Source organism: Schistocerca nitens, chromosome 1, assembly GCF_023898315.1.
Source record: "Schistocerca nitens isolate TAMUIC-IGC-003100 chromosome 1, iqSchNite1.1, whole genome shotgun sequence".
Taxonomy (NCBI): domain Eukaryota; kingdom Metazoa; phylum Arthropoda; class Insecta; order Orthoptera; family Acrididae; genus Schistocerca; species Schistocerca nitens.
The window spans coordinates 1095628242-1095655146 of NC_064614.1; the positions used below are offsets into that span (position 1 = coordinate 1095628242).

General features: G+C 44.3%; 1 protein-coding gene and 1 pseudogene across 1 annotated transcript; both read left to right on the plus strand.

Annotated features, from left to right (window-relative positions):
• The first annotated feature begins 3824 nt into the window (after nucleotides 1-3824).
• On the plus strand, nucleotides 3825-3942 carry LOC126204846 (5S ribosomal RNA; annotated as a pseudogene).
• A 20899-nt stretch (nucleotides 3943-24841) lies between these two features.
• On the plus strand, nucleotides 24842-25789 carry LOC126238345 (WD repeat-containing protein 82-like). The gene has a single exon (XM_049947784.1). It carries the CDS (start codon nucleotides 24842-24844, stop codon nucleotides 25787-25789), a length of 948 nt encoding a protein of 315 aa, XP_049803741.1.
• The last annotated feature ends 1116 nt before the right edge of the window (nucleotides 25790-26905 follow it).

Consider the following 26905-nt stretch of genomic DNA (forward strand, 5'->3'; position numbering starts at 1 on the left):
ACTACTTTCGTGTGCATTTTCTTTTACTGCTCAGACTTTGAAAAAAAAAAAACACTGCAATTTTACTGTGATGAATGATCAGGACTGTCTTTATGGACTGTGAGGAAATTTTAGTTTTTGACCAACATTGTATCAATAAGTGTGTGCATTTGATATCTTTGTTATTGTAATTATGAAAAATTTTATCAAATCATTATTGGGCACTGCCCAAAACAATTTGTAAAATTTTTTGGGGGGAGCATGGGGGCTATGTAAGTAGGCTGTTTAGGTTTTTTTATTGGTAACGCCACGTAGCGCTCTGTATGAAAATCACTGGCTGTGCTGTGTGCAGTCTGTGGCTGGTTTGCATTGTTGTTGGCTATTGTAGTGTTGGGCAGTTACATGTTAACAGCGCGTAGCGTTGCGCAGTTGGAGGTGAGTCGCCAGCAGTGGTGGATGTGGGGAGAGAGATGGCGGAGTTTTGAGAGCGGATGATCTGGATGTGTGTCCATCAGAGACAGTAAATTTGTAAGACTGGATGTCATGAACTTATATATATATATATATATATATATATATATATATATATATATATATATATATATATATATATATAATGACTTTTGAACACTATTAAGGTAAATACATTGTTTGTTCTCTATTAAAATCTTTCATTTGCTAACTATGCCTATCAGTAGTTAGTCACTTCAGTAGTTAGACTCTCTTATTTAGCTGGCAGTATTGGCGCTCGCTGTATTGCAGTAGTTTGAGTAACGAAGATTTTTGTGAGGTAAGTGATTCATGAAAGGTATAGGTTATTGTTAGTCAGGGCCATTCTTTTGTAGGGATTATTAAAAGTCAGATTGCGTTGCGCTAAAAATATTGTGTGTCAGTTTAGTGTTGACCAGAATAGGTAAAGAGCGAAATGTCTGTGTACGTTCAGTTCTGCTCAGCTGTTTGAAAATCAAATAACGTAAGAGGTTTAAACAGCATAGTAATTCATAAATTTTTCCAAGGGGACGTTTCAGGTGTAATTGAAAGACAGTAGTCGGCGGGACAGGCTCATCGTGTCATTAGCATTATTTTCACTGCTCCGGAGGATGGCGGGAGATATTCGGTTCATGTTGGGAATCAATCATGGTACTGCTCACGCCATCATGACAAAGCACCAGATGTTCCTGAAAATCTGTGCACAGGGGGTTCCCCACAGCTTGACGGAGGAGCGGAAGTTGAGCAGAATGTCGACATCAATGCAGCAACTGGAACGGAATCACGATGAAGAATATCGTTTCCTGTCCTGTATTGTCGCGGGAGATGAAACACGGTGTCATATTTTGCGTCAGAGAGCAAGCGTCTTACCCAATAATGAAAGCACATGGATTCACTCCCACCGAAAAGTCGTAAGCCGTGCACGCCAGCTCCGGGAAAGTCATGATGGCCTTTTTCTTTGATTTTAAGGGCCCGCTGCTCATTAACACTCTGCAATATGGTGCCACAATTAACTCACGGCAGTACTGGACAGGATACACCACAAAAACTGAAGCTCTCCATCAACACCAAACACCCAGAAATGTTGACGAACGGCCTCATTCTGTTGCAGTAAATTCCCTCCAACATGTTGCCAAGGTGGTTTCGACTACGCTGCGTAAGTTAACCTGGGGAGCCCTTATACATCCTTCATACAGTACCAATCTCTGTGGCTGTATAGATTTTTTAAGGAAATGTTTACATTTTCGGTAGCATTCCCCTCTTAAGTACAGTCCAGGCGAGATCACCTGCAGTGAGAGCCTAAAATAAATACCGAGTGAGTGCACAATGATTACTTACAATTATGGCCCTGACTAAAAAGTTCTGCATCTGACTACTTTCAATGAAAGTTCGTGCCCACATGCGAAATATAAAAGTGTCAATTGTCTAAGAATCATTATGAGTTCCAAAGAGTAACTGTCTTACAGCCTTCGTAACCATTTTCTAGTAAAATGAACTGTTTCGGACAATATTAACCGATAAATTAAAGTCACAGTTCTGATTCAACAGACAACCACGTCGAGCTACGTACAAGGGCAAGTCAATTATTATCCGCAAAGAAGTTATAAAATTTTATTGTTATTAAATAGGAAACTTAAAAGCACATCATTTTTCGACGTAGTCACCTTGCGTTTCAACGCACTTGGTCCATCGTTGTACAAGATTCTTAATGCTCTCATAAAAGAAGGTTCTCGGTTGAGCTGCGAGCCAGGAATGCACCGCATCTTTCACTACTTCGTCCGAGGCAAATCGACGGCTCCTTAATGCCTGTCTGAGTGGAGCAAACAAGTGATAATCAGAAGGGACAAGATCGGGACTATATGGAGGATCATCCAGTACTTCAAATTTGAGTTTCTGGAGCGTTTCAGCAGTGTGGGCAGCAGTATGCGGACGGGCACTGTCGTGCAACAACACAACACCTTTTGACAGCAGTCCTCGGCGTTTGCTTCGAATCGCAGCCTTTAGCCTGGCAGTATGCATCTCACTGTAAGGTACACTGTTTATTGATGTGTCCCTTTCCCCGCAATGTTCCAATACTGGACCTTGTGCGTCCCAAAAAACGGTAAGCATCAGTTTTCCTGCGGACGGTTGGGTCTTGAACTTTTTCTTGCACGACGAATTTGGATGTTAATGGAAGAGAATCATTTCACGTGAACGCTCAATGGTTTCTTCATTTATGGCGGTAAACGGTCGTCCACATCCTTCGTCGTGCGTAACACTTGTGCAACCATTTCGGAATTTTTCAATCCATTCGTAGACACTCCGTTGTGGCAAAACACTGTTCCCGTACTGTACCGAAAGTCTTCGATGAATTTAGGCCTCTAATACGCCTTCAGACCACAAAAAACGGATCACTGAACGTTGCTCATCTTTGGTGCAAATAGACAACGGAGCAGCCATGATTAACAGCACGGCAGCGATAACGAAACTAACCTAGAAGCTTGAAAATTGCAGAGATATAACAACAAATAAACAAAGCATGCGTCATCAACGTAAAACGACATTACTACCAAAATAAACAAAAATATAACTAAGTTGCGGATAGTAATTGACTTACCCTCGTAGAAAAGTCAATAAACTGATGTAGGTCAGGTTCGATGTACTGTCCATAAAACAGTATAAGCAATGCGCCTCGCATGTTCCTAGCTATCTTTTAAATAATTCAAGTAAGTCAAAACCAACAACAATTTAATCAAAATTGGCCTAGCGCAAAATGAGTGATCCACATAAATCTATCGAGAATACAATACACCGATTGACTGTACGTAATTATATTCTTCTTTATGTTTCTTGTTCAGCAGCAATGGCATCCCGACATTCTTTGGATCCAGTACTGTTGCTCTGCTGCCTTTGGTCGCACAGCTGGGTGGCAGGTAATTTCTTCTTCGTCAGTACTGCGTAGCTCGTTGGAGTAAACAGCTTTCTGAAGCAATTTTTCGCCAACATTAGCACAAATACATTCCCCACTTACAGTTCGCCAGGCCGCTCAGCAACATTGATCGATGAAATATGCTACCTTTACACTGAACACTAGGATTAATACGTATTACGTACTGTCGGTCGTAGCAGGTGAACCGACAATGATCTAGTGGGTAACGCCGGAAGGTCGGTGAGGCGTTTTGCTTACGATGCTGTTGCGTAGATCAACAGTTTTCAATCTAGGGGTAATTACCCCTCCCCCCCCCTCCCGAGGGGTAAAATGTAATGTTCTGAGGGGTAAAAACAAAAGGGCTCCATTGTGTTTCGGTCACGAAACTAAGTTATTTTTAACAAATTATTAATATTATAACTATTTTGTAAGAGTGTAATATTGACTGGCCAACGGACTTGTCGCAGTGGTAACACCGGTTCCCGTCAGATCACCGAAGAGAAGCACTGCCGGGCTAGGCTAGCACTCGGATGGGTGACCATCTGGTCTGCCGAGCGCTGTTGGCAAGCAGCGTGCACTCAGCACTTGTGAGGCAAACTGAGGAGCTACTTGTTGAGAAGTAGCGGCTCCGGTCTCGTAAACTGTCATACGGCGGGAGAGCGGTGTGTTGACCACATGCTCCGTCATATCCGCATCCAGTGACGCCTGTGGGCTGAGGATGACACGGCTCCCTTCATGGCCTGTTCGGGCGGAGTTTAGTAACATTGATTACGTAAGTTAGCGATAATTACTTTTTTTTTCAAAAGCTACCATTAACGTATGACACAATGTTGTGGGGCTACAGCTTGTGAAACAAATGTATGAACATCTTGCTCTCATAGTCCACCCACAAGAAACATACTTTGTACTTTGTTAGTGCTGCATTCTGGGCCGAGCTGCCGGAGTTGGAGGACACGTGTGCTTGAGATGTGCTTGCTTGTGTGATTGAATGGTGTATATTTCTCTTACTTGTCCTGACAAAGGCTGTGACCGAAAGGTTATGTTTAAGCGTCTTTTAATTGTGCCTGTCGGCAACTTAACGTGTCATCTTTACGCTATGTAGCAATATACCTTTCCCTACATTGTTGATATTCCAACCTAGAGTTCCCATTATTATTAAATTAATCAAATGATAATTAAATGGACACCCTAGCTGCAAACAGGCGTTGATGTACTTCATTGGGGACATGTTGAAAATGTGTGCCCCGACCGGGACTCGAACCCGGGATCTCCTGCGTACATGGCAGACGCTCTATCCATCTGAGCCACCGAGGACACAGATGAATAGCGCGACTGCAGGGACTTATCCCTTGCACACTCCCCGTGAGATCCACATTCCCAACATGTCAACACCACTACGTTCGCAGTGCGCCTGATAGATGTTTGCCCATCATACTCATTACTCGTACGGGACTTGGTAGATCAATCTGCTACGAGTAATGAGTATGATAGGCAAACATCTATCAGGCGCACTGCGAACGTAGTGGTGTTGACATGTTGGGAATGTGGATCTCACGGGGAGCGTGCAAGGGATAAGTCCCTGCAGTCGCGCTATTCATCTGTGTCCTCGGTGGCTCAGATGGATAGAGCGTCTGCCATGTACGCAGGAGATCCCGGGTTCGAGTCCCGGTCGGGGCACACATTTTCAACATGTCCCCAATGAAGTACATCAACGCCTGTTTGCAGCTAGGGTGTCCATTTAATTATCATTTCATTTCTAGCAAGCTGCATGGTCATCCACAGTAACTGTTCTTTCGGGAACAGATACTACCGTCATATATAATTAAATTAATCCATATTTGCCAACGTAAATGGCACTGCTGAAAATCATTATTTTCTGTGTGGTAGGCTGTGTGATTTAAGCTAAGTCCAAGCAAATGGTCCGTTATTCATTACAGTAGCATGCTGAGGTGGTTTTAGTCCAGAATGAAACACGTGGCAGCGGTCGAGAGGCTACAGAGGGTACATGGATTCACAGATATACACTCCTGGAAATTGAAATAAGAACACCGTGAATTCATTGTCTCAGAAAGGGGAAACTTTATTGACACATTCCTGGGGTCAGATACATCACATGATCACACTGACAGAACCACAGGCACATAGACACAGGCAACAGAGCATGCACAATGTCGGCACTAGTACAGTGTATATCCACCTTTCGCAGCAATGCAGGCTGCTATTCTCCCATGGAGACGATCGTAGAGATGCTGGATGTAGTCCTGTAGAACGGCTTGCCATGCCATTTCCACCTGGCGCCTCAGTTGGACCAGCGTTCGTGCTGGACGTGCAGACCGCGTGAGACGACGCTTCATCCAGTCCCAAACATGCTCAATGGGGGACAGATCCGGAGATCTTGCTGGCCAGGGTAGTTGACTTACACCTTCTAGAGCACGTTGGGTGGCACGGGATACATGCGGACGTGCATTGTCCTGTTGGAACAGCAAGTTCCCTTGCCGGTCTAGGAATGGTAGAACGATGGGTTCGATGACGGTTTGGATGTACCGTGCACTATTCAGTGTCCCATCGACGATCACCAGTGGTGTACGGCCAGTGTAGGAGATCGCTCCCCACACCATGATGCCGGGTGTTGGCCCTGTGTGCCTCGGTCGTATGCAGTCCTGATTGTGGCGCTCACCTGCACGGCGCCAAACACGCATACGACCATCATTGGCACCAAGGCAGAAGCGACTCTCATCGCTGAAGACGACACGTCTCCATTCGTCCCTCCATTCACGCCTGTCGCGACACCACTGGAGGCGGGCTGCACGATGTTGGGGCGTGAGCGGAAGACGGCCTAACGGTGTGCGGGACCGTAGCCCAGCTTCATGGAGACGGTTGCGAATGGTCCTCGCCGATACCCCAGGAGCAACAGTGTCCCTAATTTGCTGGGAAGTGGCGGTGCGGTCCCCTACGGCACTGCGTAGGATCCTACGGTCTTGGCGTGCATCCGTGCGTCGCTGCGGTCCGGTCCCAGGTCGACGGGCACGTGCACCTTCCGCCGACCACTGGCGACAACATCGATGTACTGTGGAGACCTCACGCCCCACGTGTTGAGCAATTCGGCGGTACGTCCACCCGGCCTCCCGCATGCCCACTATTCGCCCTCGCTCAAAGTCCGTCAACTGCACATACTGTTCACGTCCACGCTGTCGCGGCATGCTACCAGTGTTAAAGACCGCGATGGAGCTCCGTATGCCACGGCAAACTGGCTGACACTGACGGCGGCGGTGCACAAATGCTGCGCAGCTAGCGCCATTCGACGGCCAACACCGCGGTTCCTGGTGTGTCCGCTGTGCCGTGCGTGTGATCATTGCTTGTACAGCCCTCTCGCAGTGTCCGGAGCAAGTATGGTGGGTCTGACACACCGGTGTCAATGTGTTCTTTTCTCCATTTCCAGGAGTGTACTTACCCGATCATCACCCAAATCACGAAAACTTTGTATACACTTTTCGGCGTTTGTACGTGGGGCGTTTGAAAAATCCGTGTAAAGTCCGACAGATGGCACCACCGGCTCTTATCGAGGACATGTTTAGTTAGTAGCATCTTTGGAAAGAACGCACACCAAGTTTCAGCCATATTGGTCTATTTCTTTGTGTTTGGCATTCGTGTGAATCAAGGAAGTCGAGTGATTGTCAAAAAATGGACGAAAAAGAATTTCGTGTGGTGATTAAACATTGCTTTACGAAAGGCAAAACGCCTCAGGAAACAAAAGAGAAGTTTGATAAACACTACGGTGACTCTGCACCTTCGATTAGAACAGTTTATAAGTGGTTTCAAAATGTTCGGAGTGGCCATATGGGCACAAGTGATGCTGAACGTTCTGGACGCCCTGTGGAGTTACGACTCCAGAAATCATTGATAAAATCCATGATATGGTGGTGGGTGACAGAAGAGTTAAGGTGCGTGAAATTGCTAGTGCTGTGGGCATCTCGAATGAACGGGTACATAATATTTTGCATAAACATTTGGACATGAGAAAGCTATCCACAAGATGGGTTCCCCGATTGCTCACGCTTGACCAAAAACGGAATTGTGTGAAGTGTTGCAAGGATGATTTGCAGCTGTTCAGGAAAAATCCGTAGGACTTCAAGCGTCGTTTCGTCACTGTGGATGAAACATGGATATATTACTGTACTCCTGAGACCAAAGAACTATCTAAACAATGGGTTACCAAGGGAGAATCTGCACCAAAAAAGGCGAAGACCATTCCTTCGGCCGGAAAGGTTATGGCGACTGTCTTTTGGTATTCGCGAGGGATAATCCTCATCGACTATCTGGAAAAGGGTACAACTATTACAGGTGCATACTATTCATCGTTATTGAACCGTTTGAAAACCGAGCTGCAAAAAAAACGCCGTCGATTGGGCCGTAAAAAAGTCCTTTTCCATCACAACAATGCATCAGCACACACCTCAGCAGTTGTAGTCGCAAAATTAATGGAAATAGGATTCCAACTCGTTTCACATGCGCCCTATTCTCCAGACTTGGCTCCCTCAGACTACTATTTGTTCCCCAATTTGAAGAAATGGCTGGCGCGACACAGATTTTATTCAAACGAGGAGGTGATTGCAGCAAGTAATAGCTATTTTGCACACTTGGACAACTCCTATTATTCGGAGGGGATCAACAAATTAGAACAGCATTGGACGAATTGTATAAGTCTAGAAGGAGACTATGTCGAAAAATAAAAAAGGTTTACCCCAAACACGTAAGTAGTTTCTATTTATGCACGGACTTTTGAAACGCCCCTCGTATGAGCATGGGCTACCCCAATACAAGTTTCCGACACGTGGCCCGCCAGCATGCAACAAGCCAAGTGACGGCGTTGCGTACCCTTCATGAAAACGGACACTGTTCTTACCGCCTACAACCTGTGCAACTGATATCCATCCACGAGAAACGCTTTGACGCTAGTGACAATACACCATCGTCATAATGGGATCTCTGCCTGTTTTTTACCGGTGGAGCGACCATGTGCTTTAGCAGTACGACAGGTAATGCAGTTGATGCATGTTGGAGCACCAGCACTCTTCCGTACCCTTGTCCATCAACACCTCATCATCATCTTCCCCAGGAGACAGACAGGACGAGGTTGCCTCTAGGTCTAGCCACCTCGATCGCTGGAATTAAGCTCTCTTGGTTTTTAATTTTGGAGGGATCTGAAAAATGTTGTGTGTGCTGAACCAGTTGTGACGCGCAGACTATTGAACGGCGTATGCCTGTAGCTTCTGATGCTGTTCTGCTACAGTCTGGAACATTCGAAAGAGTGGGGCAATCTATGGTGCGAGGTATGATTGCTTGCGTGGCATCCGACAGAGGTAACTTTGAGCATCTTTCTTAACATGGAAGGAACGAATGACATTTAATTTGTAGTGTAGTGTATCAGTACTAATCGCTTTATTGCAAATTAATCGGTCTTCTCCAGACACATATTAATGTGAACTTTTTTGTTCCTTTTGCCGTCAGATGTTTGTACCCTTACTTAATATGCACATTCTATGTACCCAGTAACTCCGCAATCTTAGCAGCGTGATTTATCAAAGATAGTGCCGTGACTGGCCCATGACTGAATAGTTTACAACTGCATGTTCGTTTGGCACTGAGCACGGAGTGATTGTTGAGGAGTGCCAGTGCACTAACTACAGGGGCCACGTAAAAGGGAAATACCTGAGGAATAGAATACAAAATACGCCAAGAACAGACAAAAACTGAATCTTTCAACAGTGCAGATTTCCCGTTGTGCATAAGTTAAAGCTTCCAGACTACGCTTCAGCCTCTCTGGATAGGTGAAACCATAAAGCCATTCTGGATATGTGAACACACAAAACGAGCGGCCCTATGAAACTTCCTGGCAGATTAAAACTGTGTGCCGGACCGAGACTCGAATTCGGGACCTTTGCCTTCGCGGGCAAGTGCTCTACCATCTAAGCTACCCAAGCACGAGTCACGCTCGGTCCTCGCAGCTTTACTTCCGCCAGTACCTCGTCTCCTACCTTCCAAACTTTACAGAAGCTCTCCTGCGAACCTTGCAAGACTAGCACTCCTCAAAGAAAGGATGTTGTGGAGACATGGCTTAGCCACAGCCTGGGGGGTGTTTCCAGAGTGAGATTTTCACTCTGCAGCGGAGTGTGCGCTGATATGAAACTTCCTGGCAGACCGAGTCTCGGACCGGCACACAGTTTTAATCTGCCAGGAAGTTTCATATCAGCGCACACTCCGCTGCAGAGTGAAAATGTCATTCTGGAAGCGTCCCTATGCATCAGAGAATCCTCGTCAGTACTTTCAACATGAGTTGTATCTTGTTATGATTAGTATCTGGTGCTGAACCAGGTCTACGACGCTATAGTTTTCACAGAAATTGTGTAGATACCGAACGTAGTAAGATTTTTAGGAAACCTATATAGGCCTGATGGCCACTATACTGGGTTTATCATGGTGCACTTATCTCGAGACGTTTCATATTACGACATTCTGCGCAGCAGCTACGCTATTACGTTTGTCGGTATCTTGAACTCCAACTGCCAGTTCCTTGACCTATCTGCTGAGCCTCATATCATCTGTTTCGCTGTAGGTTTTACAGCACTGTATAGAATGGCACGTATCAGTTGCTGTTTGTGCTAGTTAATTCGAACAGTTTCAACAGATGTATGCTTATTGTTTACAGGTACTTTTTAGTGGTCCCCGTTTGTTACTCAACGCTCTAACAGGTTGAAGGAGTGTTCTCGTTTATCCCTCATGCTCAAGTAAGCACTTGTACTGATTGTCAACAAGGGCTACTGTATGTGTTTTCGATCGATATTTTATGGCGTAACTGGATGCCTACTCGAAACTACATCTACATATTTAGCTGCCGGCCGCTATGGCCGAGCGGTTCTGGGCTCTTCAGTCTGGAACCGCGCTGCTGCTACGGTCGCAGATTCGAATCCTGCCTCGGCCATGAATGTGTGTGATGTGCTTAGGTTAGTTTAAGTAGTTCTAAGTCTAGGGTACTGATGACCTCAGATGTTAAGTGCCATAATGCTTAAAGCCATTTGAACCATTTGAACATATTTAGCTGTTCTGTCTTGCCGGTAGTGCTCCTCTGGACATCAGACTGAAAATGACGGCAAAAAAGAGAAAACAGAGTCATTAACCCCGACGCCGCTGTACTCCCAGCTACTAGCACATCAACGGCTTAAACCTAGCAAAAGTTTCTGTGTACCACACAGAGCTTGACCTTTACACCACAACGCACAAGACTGCTTCTGTGGAAAGAAAGAACCGTGCCCCTCATGACTGCCCAACACCTACAGAAGGACCCCTTCCGCGCAACACTGTAGAGTGAACGACCCGGAAATCTCACAACAGAACGCTCTCTGATGTTGCGAGGTCCAAAGTAAACATGTGGACATACAGACACCGTGTGACTGGACATCTGCATACTGCCACTCATCTCTTGCAGTGTGAGCTGCATTCAGCTACGTGCACTATGAAGGATCTACCCACGACTAACCCAGTTAGCTCCGGAGTGGGAAGGAGCGCCTTGGTCCCCGGCAGACTTGTGTCGAGGTCCGGTGAGCCGGCCAGTCTGTGGATGGCTTTTAGGCGGTTTTCCATCTGCCTCGGCGAATGCGGGCGGCGCCTCAGCTACACTATGTCGGCGATTGCTGCGCAAACAAGTTCTCCACGTATGAGTACACCACCATTACTCTACCACGCAAACATAGGGGTTACACTGGTCTGATGTGAGACGTTCCCAGGGGGGGTCCACCGGGAGCCGAACCGCACAATAACCCTGGGTTCGGTGTGGGGCGGCGGAGGGGTGAAGTGGACTGCGGTAGTCGTCGTGGTGTTGTGGACCACTGCGGCTGCGGCGGGGACGGAGCCGCTCCGTCGTTTATAGGTCCCCGTTTAACAAACAATACAATACAATACAATACAAATCCAGTTTGCAGTTGACGCGGCCAACTTTTGATCAAAGACAGCAGAATCCAAAAGAGTAACAAATATATGAATAATGTAATCTTCTTGAGATCTGAAAAAGAATTATAAAAATTACAGTGTAATCGATATAAAAAGAGGTTCTAATACTCGTATTACATACCATCTACATACAGAGACCACTGTGCCACTGTAGTGCACTGGTGTGAGACGTTCCCTGGGGGGGTCCACCGGGAGCCGAACCGCACAATAACCCTGTGTTATGTGTGGGGTGGCGGAGGGGTGAAGTGTAGTCCTGGACATATTTCTGAACAACTGTAACACAAGTAAAAACGGTTATGGAAAATCCAACGTCAAAATTATAAAATATAAGATACCCAAGGTGAACGTAACTCGTTGAAGATGCTCCACTGTAGCGTTATACGTTATACAATGTACAAACATCGTCGACAGAACTGACTGTCGTCCTTTGATACAGAGCCGAGAGGAGGTTCTGAACCAGAGATTCAGACAGTTCGGCGACCGTGTAGGCTACAGATTCCTCGATTTGTGCCGTGGGTGGTGGATTTTCAGGTTCCGCGTAATACGCCACTGGTTCAATACATACAGGAAGCGGCTACACTGTAGCGGAGGCTGTGTGGAGAGAACTGGGTGGTTTTCTGGGTTAGAGGGTCTCGGGAAAGAGCAAAAACGGTTTCAGTCTGCAACAGTTCAGGTCTAACGTCGGACAAGGGTTGAGGTAGGAGATTCAAAATGGTTCAAATGGCTCTAAGCAGTATGGGACTTCACATCTGACGTCATCACTCCCCTAGACTTAGAACTACTTAAACCTAACTAACCTAAGGACATCACACACATCCATGCCCGAAGCAGGATTCGAACCTGCGACCGCAGCAGCAGCGCGGTTCCGGACTGAAGCGCCTAGAACCACTCGGCCACCGGCGCCGGCCGACGTAGGAGCCATAGGTATTATAGTAATAAACTGTCGTAGCAGTGTTGGGAAAGAAATAGAGCTCCAGACACTAGTGGAGAGCGCTGAAGCACAAATCGTTATAGGTATTGAAAGCTGGCTGAAACTGAGAATAAAGTCAGCCGAAATTATTGCAAAGAACCTAACGGTGTGTCGAAAGAATAGATCAAATACTGTTGGTGGTGATGTATTTGTTGCTGTTATAAGTAGCCTTTCTTGTACCAAAATTGAAGTATATAGCTCCTGCGAGCTAGAATGGATAAGGATTGTATTTGACAACCAGAACAAATTCACGAGCGGCGTTCAATAAGTAAACTAACCCACTTTTTTTTCTCGGCCGATTTCGCTTGAAAAAATGTTGAATTTGCCGTGGGACATAGTCGAATATTCCTACTTCAGCTCCTAAGTTTCATGATGTTTCAGTAGGTGGCAGCATTATACGTAGCCTTCAAACTGGCATCTATAATGGAGGTGCGATTCAAGCAGATAACTATCATTGAGTTTCTTTTGGCGGAAAACCAGTGTATCGCTGGTATTCACAGGCGCTTGCAGAAAGTCTATGGAGACCTGGCAGTGAACAAAAGTACGGTGAGTCGTTGAGCGAGGCGTCTGTCATCACAGCAACAAGGTCGCGCAAACCCGTCCTATCTCCAGCGTACCGCTCGGCCGCATACGGTTGTGATACCCTCAGGAAAATGGAGAAATGACTACAATGTGTTCGTCGCCAGAGAAATTCAAATGAACTTCTCTTTCTCCATAAGAATGGAAGACCTCACACAAGTCTGCGCACCGGAGAGAAACTCACAAAATTTCATTAGATTGTTCTTCCTCATCCACTCTACAGCCCGGACCTCGTACCTTCCGACTTCCATCTGTTTAGCCCAATGAAGGATGCACTCTGCGAAAAGCAGCACATAGATGATGGGGAGATTACTGATGCAGCAAGATGTTTGCTCATATGTCGACCAGTAGAGCGGGAGAATGAAATCTTCACTCTACAGTGGAGTGTGCAATGATATGAAACTTCCTGCTAGATTAAAATTGTGTGCCAGACAGAACTAGCACTCCTGGAAGAAAGTATACTACGGAGACATGGCTTAGCCACAACCTGGGGAAAGTTTCCAGAACGAAATTTCTTATCAGCACACGATCCCCTGCAGAGTGAAAATTTCATTCTGGGAACATCCCCCAGACTGTGGCAAAGGCATGTCTCCACAATATCCTTTCTTCTAGGAGTGCTAGTCTTCCAGATTTTGTAGGAAAGCTTCTGCGAAGTTTACAAGGTAGGAGAATACGTACTGGCGCAAATAAGGCTATGGGGACGGTTTGTGAGTCGTGCATGGATATCTCAGTCGGTTGACCACTTCCTGTAAAAGGCAAAGGTCCTGAGTTCGAGTCTTGGTATGGCACACAGTTCTAATCTGCCAGGAAGTTTCAGTAGAGTCGTACCATGCAGGTGTAGAGCCCCTCCCAGCAGTGTGGCGTAAGAGCGTCTCACTGAATGGAGATTGTATTGAAAAACAGGGTTTTGTAGCCAAAAGAGTGGGGAATAATATGGTGTATCGGAATCCTGAAAAGAAAACTGCTTTAACGTAAAAAAAAGTATAGCATTATTTATCGAACGCCTCTCGCAATTAGTTCCTTTTACCGACCTCCAGACTTAGATGATACAGTCGCTGAACAGTTCAAAGAAGACTTGAATCTCATTTCAAATAGACACCTCCCCATTCATACAATTATACTTGGTGGCGACTGGATTTGTTGGCGAAATTACACGTTTAATGTCGGTGGTAGGCATGAAGCATCGTCTGAAATCGTAGTAAATGCGTTCTCCGAAAATTATTTTGAACAGTTATTTCAGGAGCCCACTCAACGTACGGGGCGTTCAAAAAGTCTCTCCGCAGTGCCGTATGATTGTTAGCCGCGCGTGCCGTATGATTGATTGTTCGCTTGCCTGGGCTACTTCCCTTCAAATGGACTCCCCCAACATTCCTCTGTTTCGTTTATCTCAGCCATCGTCAGTAGTATCGTTGGTGAGTGTCGTTACGAGTTGACGTGAACGTTTACTTCCTTTCTTCGTTTGTTTCGTTTTTGTCACTGTTAAAATGCTAACCATTGAAGAACGTGTTTTTAGTCGAACAAGTGTTCAAAGCTGGCGGTAAATACACAGTTTCAGTTTCAGTTTTCCCGGAGACAACACTCCCACATCGCGATACTGTGCGAGATTTGACTAACAAATTTCGAAGTACGGGTTCAGTGACAGATGCACCGAGAAGCGGTCGTCCTATCGTTTTGTCTGAGGATAAACTACTCGATATTTCCGATAAAACGTCCATGATTCCGAACAAGTTAGTAAGAAAACACGCCCAGGAAATCGATGTTAGTGTCGGAACGGCCCATACAGTTGTAAGGAAAAAATTAGAACTTTTCCCATACACGGTCGTGCAAGAACTGAAAAATACTGATCATGGAAAGAGATTGCATTATTGTCAATGGTTCAAAAATTTCGTTCAACAAAATGGAAGGGATATTCTTAATGAAACGTTTTTCACTGACGAGGTGTGGTGTCATGTATCCGGGTACATGTATTTCACTGAGTTTCATTTCGGTATATTCACTGCGGCATACGCCACGCGCGGCTAACAATCATACGGCACTGCGGAGTGACTTTTTGAACACCCCGTATAAATGGTTGAAAACATTCTCGACCTCTAAGCAACAAAGAACCCCAAGCAAATAGGAAACATTATGCCGAATACAGGGATTAGTGACCATAAGAACGCTGTAGCGAGACTGAATACCACAACACGCAAAAACACCAAAAATAAACGCAAAATAAATCGATTCAGAAAGGCAAATAAAAATTCGTCTGATGTCTTCCTAAGAGACAGCTTCCATTCCTTTCGAACAAACTATATGAGGGTAGACCATATGCGGCTTCAATTCAAAGAAATAGTATCGACAATAATTGAGTGATTTATACCAAATATATTAGCAAGAGACGGAACTAACCCACCATGGTACACAAAAGAAGCAAGAACGCTGTTGCAGAAACAATGAAGAAATCATCCCAAATGTAGAAGAAAGTAAAATCTCTAAGATTATCAAAGTATTGCAGAAGCTCGAAATTTAGGGCGATCTTCAATACAAGGTGCTTTTAATAGTTTCCATAACGAAAGTCTGTCACGAAATCAGAGAAAATCCAAAGAGATTTTGGTTATATGTGAAGTACTTCAGCGGAAAGACACAATCAACACTTCGCGGCAGAGGAGGAAATTTTACCGATGATAGTCCCACCAAAGTGGAGTTACTAAATGGAATTTTCCAAAAGTTCTTCACGAAAGAAGACGAAGTAAATATTCCTGATTTAGAATCAAGAACGGCTGGCTACATGAGTAACTTAGAAATCCTCGGTGAATAAAAGCATCTTAAATCACTTAAAAAAGGGATGTCCGCCGGTTCAGATTCTATGTCAATTACATTCCTTTCAGAGTACGCCGATGTAATAGCTTCGTACTTAACAATCACATACAACCGCTCGCTGGACTAAAGATCGGTTCGTGAAGTTGCACAGGTCGCACCAGTATTCAAGAAAGGAAGTAGGAATAATCCGATGAATCAGAGACCCAGATCATTGACGCTGATTTGCAGTAGGATTTTGGAAAATATAATGTGTTCGAACATTATGAATAACCTCGAGTAAAACGATCTGTTGACACACAGTCAGCATTTTCAGAAAATATCTTCTTGTGAAACACAAATAGATCTTTATTCTCACTATGGAATGAGTGCTGTCGAGAGGGAATCTCAAATTGATTCTATATTTCTAGATTTTCGGAAGGCTTTTATATCGTCTCTCACAAGCGGCTTATAATCAAGCTGTGTGCCTGTGGTGTATCGTCGCGTGCGACTGTAGTCGTGATTTCTGTTGGGAAGATGACAGTTCGTAGCAGCTGACGAAACGCCGTCGTGTAAAACAGAAGTGATATCTGGCATTCCCCAAGGAAGAGTCATAGGCCCTCTGCTGTTCCTGATCTCTATAAACGATTTAGAAGACAATCTGAGCAGTTATTTTAGACTATTTGCAGATGATATCGTCAGTTACCGTCTAGTAAGGTCATCAGCGGGTTGAAACCAATAGCAAAATGATTGAGACAATATATATGTATGGAGCGAAAAGTGTCAATTGACCCTGAATAGTGAAAACTGTGAGATTATCTGCGTAAGTACGAAAAGAAATCCGTTAAATTTCAGCCATGGGGTCCCTACCTGATTGGACTGAGAGAGGACAGCGAAAAAGTTCAAAGAAGGGCAGCTCGTTTTGTACTATCCCGAAATAGAGGAGAGAGTGTCATGGGTATGATACGGGAGTTGGGGGCGGTAATCATTTAAACAAAGGCGTTTTTCGTTGCGGAGAGATTTTTCCTCGAAATTTCAGTCTCCAACGTTCTCCTTCGAATGCGCAAATATTTTGTTGGCGTCGACCTTCATAGGGTGAAATGGTTTTTGTAATAAAATAAGAGAAATCTGATCTCTCACGGAAAGTTATGAGTGTTCATTTCTTCTGCGCTTTTAGAGACCGGAACGGTATAGAAACTGTAGAAATGCTACGAAGATACCTATGCCAGGCACGTAATTGTAAATTGCAGTGTAGTCATATAGATGTAGATGTAGCGCATAAAGTCAAAACCATAGCCTTCGTGACGTTAATGTTTGTGGGGTAACGCACCGACATTAGCGGCACACCTTTCCCGACACGACACGCCAACAAATTGTACCTTAAAACACTTTTTTCTGAGAGTATATTCTTTTCATGCCCCCCCCCCCCCCGCCCCAATCTCTTCTGATGTGTACATTTATTTACTTGTCGCGAGCACTGTTCACGATACGCAAATAAATGGAGAGATCTGAAGGTGGATTGACAGGTATCTTGAAACGTCATCATGGCAAAATAACGCCAATACAAGCAACCAATTGCAGATAACACAATATGAATTCCTACCAGTTTCAACAGTTGCAGTGTTGTAATTGCATCCACGATGGACAAGAATGATTTACTGATGTTAATACGAAAAAGAACAGAAAAACAAAATACAGTAATGAGATAGGTAATCCCAGTTGACAATCAATTAGGAGTAAAGGCACAAGGGAATTAAAGGCATTAGCTGCCAGTGAGTATTGATGTATATGAAAGGGGAAAGCTGAAAATTTATGCCGGACTGGGATTCGAACCCATCTCAGCTGCTTACTAGGCAGATGTGCTGACCACTACACAAATTCTGACTCGGCAGGAAGCCGCGATAAGTGAGGCTAATGAGCAAGAGCATTACATCAGTAGTGTATGGTATAAGTTGACAATTTGGGTCTGCGAAAGGCGTGCTAGGGTATTCCGTGCGGTTATAGTGACCCGTATGTCCGGATAGTGTAGTGGTCGGCGCATCTGCCCAGAAGACCTGGGCTCGAGTCCCAGTCTGGCACATATTCCCAACTTGCCCCATTGATATAGATCACCGCCCACTGACAGCTTAAGTCTTTAACTGCCTTGTGTCTTGATCACAGCAGCTACAGGACACGTCCGAAAGGACAGACACCACATATATACATCTGCCTTGCAAGCAGGAGACCTGGATTTGAATCCTGGTCTGGTGCAAATTTTCAACTTGTCGCATTGATATAAATCGATGGCCACTTACAGCTAATGCCTTTAATTCCTTTGTATCTTGATTCATAGTAGCTGCAGGATCAACATGGTGTCTGTTCTTTTGGACATGTCGAAAACAACGAGCCCCACATATATAATTAGGAGTAACTTTGCGAATTGCTTTCGTGGGCCGGATTGAAACAAATCGTGGTCCGGATCCGGCCCGGGGCCCGCTGGTTGCCCACCCTTGGCTTGAAGGTTCATGTAATGTGTTAGGTGAATAGCTGAGCTGAGTCATCCTCTGTATTATCATAGATCATTAACACACCGTATCTGGTAAAGTCAGCCAAAACCCGATAAACAAGACTACCACAAGCATTTAATATGTAACTGTTCAAGTGACATCAGAGAATGTAGACTCTAAAGGACCTGAAATAGTAAATGTATTTACTATGCTGACTGCTGACAGTGGTAATCCAGCAATTGTCAATATTAAGACACGTAAACGAATCCAACTTCTACTGGATTGGACTATACTCAACAACTTCTCATTATGTCATCTTTAACTGTGACGTAATGGACTCAGGGAACCAATCGAGAATAACAACCGCTATACAAACATTTAAGAAATCATCAATAGAAAATCTTGCTTGCATCATTCCTACATTTGTGATAACTGGTATTTAGTAGTTAGAAATTAAAAAAAGAAAGACACTTATCATTGTTTCTGGAAATTAAGCCCCTAAGGGTGTGCAACAGGTGATTAAAATTTTTAAGAAAACATTTCGTTACATTAAAAAAAGTTAAAGCTAATATTATGAAAATTGGTATTTCACTTATCGGTTGCTGCACCACGTAAACGTTCATTTCTCGATGTTATACTTTAAGATACCCAGCTGAACGCCTCGCGTGTTACTTATAGCACACTTCAGTGGTTGTTGTGCTCGTCAGTCCGAATACCGGTATGTTGCAGCTCTCAACGCTAGTCTAGATCCGGAACGATGTTTCCACAACTGGAGGTATAGCGTCATCTCAGTCAGAGCCCGAAGTTGCTCCGACTGAGCAATAGGGAATGAGGAAGGTCCGGAAGAAGCGTGGTCCCTTCGAATCCTACATATCGGTTAGACATTTGTTGAGATAATTGTTGATACGCTACAGATGTTGATAATCAGTTTTAACTTTCATGAATAGTCTTTTTTGGCCTCATAAAATAGCGAACAGCGTGTTATCGTAGTCTTATTAACCACTGAGATGAAGGTACGAAATAGGTTTTTTTCGACTGAAATTACGCAATGTTTCTTTCTATATTAGCAGTTCTAGATGACTTCTGCTACTCTTTATGCATGCTCAGCTAGTTCTTCATTAACAAAAATAAATGTGCACCTAAACATTTACAAGTTAATAATGCTACAGTAGTAACTATTTTATAAATATTAAATAGCCTTCATGTGTCTTGCTATACCTGGTCCTCACCAACTTGGGTTCCATTGAATGCCATTCAAATTTTCATAAGAGCAATATACCATTGCTTTGAGTATCTCTAGTCTTTGAGACGCATTGAATTCCTAAGAGCAGCATAAAATCTCGGGTCGACATAAACGAGTCATAGTAATCACCAGGAAGAACTAATTTTAAATATATTTTTACTATCCTAAGAAATTGTTTCATCGCTGAGTTAAATATACACACATAGATGTATGTATTCTCTGTTCCTGTAACTTGGATATTTTACATACAATTATACTTACAGTTATTAATGTAAATGTAAGAGCCAGAGCATGAACGTATGTGCTCAAGTGCACGATATATACTCACCAGCTCTGCAGTGAATACACTATGTGTGTGTGTGTGTGTGTGTGTGTTGGGGCGCTCAACGTCGAGGTCATCAGCGCCATTAATGCACATTGTTATATTTGCCCCTCGTCATTCTAATAATCTTTGTGGTATCATGTTAAATGATAGCGGGTGTCAGATTTTGGCGTAGGACCGTCAACACAAAATATATATACTGCCTGACAAAAAAAGTGAAACACCCAAAAGAAATGGCCGGATGTCTTGTACACATCATCGGCAGCTATGTAAATTATTATAGCAAAGCATGAGCTGTGAGAGGGAGAACTGCCACAAGAGTGTATGCCTTGTTGATGTTTAGTGTTGCTATCAGGCTTGGTAGGATATCTCAGGGATGTAATCATCTGGGTATGTTGAGTGATCATTGTGAAGGGTGCCTAAATGCCACGTACTTGTGTGAGACAGCGTTGTCAGTACCTGAGAGATTTTGAAAGAGCCTTGCTCTTGGATGGGTCACCGTTTGGGGCTGTCGAGTTCTTTTGGTAAGTGGGGTGCACTCAGGCCTTGTAAGGCCAATTGAGGAGCTTCTTGATTGTGAAGTACCGGCACAATCACGATTTTTTTTTTTTTAAATTCATATGTGGGAGCATTCGGATGTGACAACGGCCCAATGACGGAGATCATGGGAACGTGAGGGCAGGTATACCCATCGTCAAGGTTCGACTTGACTACTTCTACCAACACAACGGAGGATCAGGTGCTGTTAACACAACACGAGCAGCTGCGTTTGCAGAGGTGCTGTAATCGGAAAGCATGGATTGTTGACGAATGCCGTCGGACTTTGTTCAGTGATGATTTGCAGTTCTGCATGATGACGATCTTAGGCGAGTATAACTGGGCAAAGGCCGCGTTATTCCAATATCATGAAGAGGCATAGCTGTGCTACTCCTGAAGTCGTGGTGTGCAGAGCCATCGGGTACGACTTCAGGTCACGGCTGGTAGTGACTGAGGGAACTCTGACAGCGCAACGCTACGTCAGAGACATCCTGCATCCTCAAGTGTTACCTCTCATGCGGCAGTACTGTGGTGCTATGTTTCAAGAAAATGGTCGGATACATATGGCACGTGTCTCAATCCACTGTCTACGTGCTATTGAGGAACTCCCGTGAGTAGCAAGATATCCAGATCTGTCCCCGACAGTACGTGTGTGGTATCACAGTGTCAGTACCTAGGACGTCAACATCAACAACAGCTATTACAACAGTTGTGGGCCAGCTTGCCTAAGGAAATGATACATCGGCTGTTGACACCCTTCCCGACCAAAGCAGTGCAAGCATCCAGGCCAAAGAGGGTGGCTATTCGTAAATATGACTCGATTTTGTAATAACTGCAATAAGTCTGTGAAGTCTCACTTCGTTTCCTGTCCCCATTCTTGCAGTGTGTGTGATAAGAACTTCCTCGCCGCTCTTTCAAAAAATTGTCATAAATCCGGTATGTGTTTCAACACAACAAAAAAATATTTATTTTTCGATTACATACTCAGTTGAAGCACTTTTGCACGAGTAACCTGCAAATCTATACAAACTTCAAAGTATCTGCTTCTCTCTATGACAAAGTTTACTCTAGCACGCATTTTTCTTCAAATTGCGTTTACTCGTCGCCTCCTACGACAGTGCTGTAGGTAACTCCAGGCAGCACACTCGCCGGAAGCTCTGATTTAGTCACGAGCTAACCATATCCTCTAGCTAGTATAAATTATGTGTGTCCTTTGGTAGTCAGATCTGGAAGCTGGAGACATCTGCAGAGATTGAATAAGAGTCCCTAACCGTTCTTTCCACCAACCTGTCGTCTTCTAAAGTTTTGTCCCCACCGCAGAAGACAGCTCGTCGGTCGTGGGATCTTCTTCGGCGGAGGCTGCTATACTGCCAACTTGAACCTGTAATTGTGCTTTTCATTGGATGCCACTTGCCCAGGTTAGTCTTCGTATCTACAGAGGGCAAGATCTGTAGTACTGACAATGATGGGATGCGACACTTCTCATTACTGTATCCTGTTTTGTTATATTTCAAATAATCACAAATTTTATACTGTCTTCTACAACACTCGACATATCTTTCTTAATACAAATGTTGACGGTGTTGAGACGGCAACCAGCCACAAATTCATTTTAAGTTCCTTTATTTAAAAGGTACAGTTTCCGGTTTCGAATTATTACGATTCATCGTCAGACGGCTTTCATGCTTTCATTACAACATGTGCTGCGTTTTTTACTGATTAGTTATCGTGAAATGTTGGTTTGGAGTACTTGTTTTCATAGTTTTCGTGCAGCAGACAACGTTTGTAGTTTTCACCGCATTCACATCATTGCACACATAAACTTGCATATTGAGCACTTCAGATTTGTCACGGAATGCATTTTCATCACATTTCTATCGTTGCACACGTAAATTTGTATCATTGAGCACTTCAGCTTAGTCACAGAACAGACTTCTAACATGCACCGCATGTTTTGATAGATACATAGTGTTTACAAACATATGAGTGTCAAAGATGCTTCTGAAATAAATTCACTCCTGGAAATGGAAAAAAGAACACATTGACACCGGTGTGTCAGACCCACCATACTTGCTCCGGACACTGCGAGAGGGCTGTACAAGCAATGATCACACGCACGGCACAGCGGACACACCAGGAACCGCGGTGTTGGCCGTCGAATGGCGCTAGCTGCGCAGCATTTGTGCACCGCCGCCGTCAGTGTCAGCCAGTTTGCCGTGGCATACGGAGCTCCATCGCAGTCTTTAACACTGGTAGCATGCCGCGACAGCGTGGACGTGAACCGTATGTGCAGTTGACGGACTTTGAGCGAGGGCGTATAGTGGGCATGCGGGAGGCCGGGTGGACGTACCGCCGAATTGCTCAACACGTGGGGCGTGAGGTCTCCACAGTACATCGATGTTGTCGCCAGTGGTCGGCGGTAGGTGCACGTGCCCGTCGACCTGGGACCGGACCGCAGCGACGCACGGATGCACGCCAAGACCGTAGGATCCTACGCAGTGCCGTAGGGGACCGCACCGCCACTTCCCAGCAAATTAGGGACACTGTTGCTCCTGGGGTATCGGCGAGGACCATTCGCAACCGTCTCCATGAAGCTGGGCTACGGTCCCGCACACCGTTAGGCCGTCTTCCGCTCACGCCCCAACATCGTGCAGCCCGCCTCCAGTGGTGTCGCGACAGGCGTGAATGGAGGGACGAATGGAGACGTGTCGTCTTCAGCGATGAGAGTCGCTTCTGCCTTGGTGCCAATGATGGTCGTATGCGTGTTTGGCGCCGTGCAGGTGAGCGCCACAATCAGGACTGCATACGACCGAGGCACACAGGGCCAACACCCGGCATCATGGTGTGGGGAGCGATCTCCTACACTGGCCGTACACCACTGGTGATCGTCGAGGGGACACTGAATAGTGCACGGTACATCCAAACCGTCATCGAACCCATCGTTCTACCATTCCTAGACCGGCAAGGGAACTTGCTGTTCCAACAGGACAATGCACGTCCGCATGTATCCCGTGCCACCCAACGTGCTCTAGAAGGTGTAAGTCAACTACCCTGGCCAGCAAGATCTCCGGATCTGTCCCCCATTGAGCATGTTTGGGACTGGATGAAGCGTCGTCTCACGCGGTCTGCACGTCCAGCACGAACGCTGGTCCAACTGAGGCGCCAGGTGGAAATGGCATGACAAGCCGTTCCACAGGACTACATCCAGCATCTCTACGATCGTCTCCATGGGAGAATAGCAGCCTGCATTGCTGCGAAAGGTGGATATACACTGTACTAGTGCCGACATTGTGCATGCTCTGTTGCCTGTGTCTATGTGCCTGTGGTTCTGTCAGTGTGATCATGTGATGTATCTGACCCCAGGAATGTGTCAATAAAGTTTCCCCTTCCTGGGACAATGAATTCACGGTGTTCTTATTTCAATTTCCAGGAGTGTAGTTAAACGCACATGTTTAACTTGACGATGATTTATATCAGAATATTTTATCGATCTGAAGATGGCTATAAGCCAAACTGGTCATAAAGTGTAAAGAAATCTATGTGAACAAGACGGACTTCTGAAAATAAAAGTGCCGTTGTATGAGTATCTGCAGACAAACAGTGTATTTCGAGAATGAACTTTCACTCGCAATGGAGCTTGTGCTGTTATGAAACTTCCTAGCTCGTTAAGGACCGACTGTATTACACAGAAAATGATCTCAGATCAATCTGGACTCCAAAATCTGCGGTGAATAAACGCATGTATAAACGTTAATCTCAGACAATATCGCTGTGAGCTAGTGTAATCTTTGACTGGCGAAATTCCAGTTCACAACCTGGTGATATTACATAACAACGCTTTTGTTTTGCGCAAATATGCGTTGCAAAAGCATAAGTTGCTATTAACACGAATGTTTCCAGCAAATACGTCAAAATGCCACTCTCACACTGGTTAAGCTCGAAATATTTATTTTGATCTGCAAGGTTAGGTTAGGGAAATCATCGGCTATGTAAGTAATGGGTGGAGGTAATAACTGATCTCGTAACAATTCTTGGAGACGACTCGTAATTAATGTGGTTAGTTTAATCATTATCGACTGTTAGTGGCTAAGCGAGAGAGGAAATTTCGAGGTATTTGCAGTGAAAAGGTAAGTACGTGAAATATGACAGCAGCCAATAACGATTGAACATCTTTGACAAATTTCTAAGTTCGAACAGCAGTAACTATATAATTCGTCTAAAATTTTTGGCTACAAAACAAGTGGTTGAACTAATATAACAACTACACGTAAACTGATGAAGAAAACTAGTAGAAAGTCTATTAAGTCTGTCAGCAATTACCAGGCGGTTGCTCAGCAATAATACAGAATCCGTATTTTTGTTAACAGTTGACAGTGGTGTTATTTACGTACGACGGTGAAGTGAGGATAGGTGTTTTTATGAATACTGATTTCTCTGGTCGGCGTTTTTTCTTTGTTATCTCACAGTTGTGCTGCGGTGAAACTACGAAGGGCGTTTGTTGGATTGTGCATATATTGTTTAATATTCAGCTAAACTTGCTCTAAACATGAAGTTAGTTGACCACGTTGTTCGAAGTTTTAAGGTAGCGAAAGTATTCCGAGAGAATACGGATAAGATAAGTAGCATTGACTTTTCATCGAGTGGAGACACATTGATTTCCTGCAGTGAGGATGATCAAATTGTGATATATGATTGTGAGAAGGGGACGCAGGTGAGAACAGTGAACAGCAAGAAATATGGAGTTGATCTCATTCATTTTACGCATGCTAAAAACACAGCAATTCACAGTTCCACTAAAGTAGATGATACTATACGATATTTATCCCTTCATGACAATAAGTACATTCGTTACTTTCCGGGACATACGAAGAAAGTTGTCTCGCTATGCATATCACCTGTGGAAGATACTTTTCTCTCAGGTTCGTTGGACAAAACATTGCGGTTGTGGGATCTTAGGTCACCGAACTGCCAAGGACTTATGCATCTGTCAGGAAGACCAGTTGCAGCATACGATCCTGAAGGACTCATCTTTGCAGCTGGAATAAACTCTGAACACATTAAACTGTACGATTTAAGATCATTCGATAAAGGACCATTCATAACTTTTAAACTAAGTCAAGAAAAGGAGTGTGACTGGACTGGACTAAAATTTAGTCGTGATGGGAAAACAATTTTGATATCTACAAATGGGTCAGTTATCCGACTGATTGATGCCTTCTACGGGACGCCGTTACAGACGTTTACCGGTCATTTAAACAACAAAGGAATACCCATAGAAGCGTCTTACAGTCCAGACTCGCAATTTATCTTCAGTGGTTCGACGGATGGCAGAGTTCATGTGTGGAACACAGATACTGGGTATAAAGTTTGTGTCCTTAATGCAGATCACCCGGCTCCTGTCCAGTGCGTGCAATTCAACCCGAAGTACATGATGCTTGCTTCTGCGTGCACAAATATGGCATTTTGGCTTCCAACAATCGATGAAAATTCTTGAATTTGTTGTGCATAGTGCCTGTAAAAGATAACGACGTATGTATTAGGTGAAATTTGACTCGAGTACCCGGATACTTTAGAAGGGAAAGCTTTAGTAAAGTATGTCGAAATATTTTTGACAGTAAAATGACGACGCTTTTCTGTGACGAAGACTTTTAGTGTTTAATTCCAGGGTAATTTTGTGTGAATCGAGGATAAATATTTCTTAAGATTGTTATATGTATAAGTACGAAATTTTACATATGGCTTAATGTTGTTATGGTATTTTAAATTTGGAAATACTTTCATATACTTAATAGGTGGTACTCTATACACACCAGTAGCTGTGTTCATGTAGGACTCCCTGTCAGTTTTAATGATGGCACGTTACTTAGCACAGGTTTCCTGGTACATGAATTTATGTACTCTGCTCGTAGATGTGGTTTTTCAATCCTAGTACTAAATAGAGTACCACATTTAAACTGTGCTTCCAGATTACTTTCTAAGACTTGCACCTTTCAGAGCAGATGTAAAGATTTCATATGAAACATGAACCAGAGTGCAGGATAAAACTATGATGCGAAACTACGTCTACACAGTGTGTTCTTGTCATGACTTAAGTTTGTGTCTAGTGGTGGCCAAATATGGAGTGCATTGATGAATCTTAGAACAGGTGCAATATTATCTCAGAGTGGTATAATTATCCTCAAGCTGTTTTAGAGAGAAATGATATGATGTGCTGACTGCAAGATGCCACTTTGTGTCTGAGTGTGTGTGCTGTGCTCTTTTTAAATTCACAGTGCCCGTTTTGTAACTTTAAATGGAAAGCGCTATGACAGTTGTTAGCCTATTAATCAGCATACAATAACGAAAACTCATTTGATTATCTAAGTAATGGCTTACATCAAGCAATTAGGCCTATCTCCAGGCAAATACAAATTTTGGTGAGTAATTTGTGACTTCTCCTTGACTAATCTCTACATGTTAAGTGACTGAGGACGCTAACTAGCAAGCAGTTATGGCAGATGGCGAGCCAAATGGCTGAGGATGCTAGTTACCAAGCAGTTGTGGGAAGTGGTCAGCCACTCATTAATTTCAGACTTCTTTTCCCATGTCAGCTGTAGCAAAATGGTCAGAC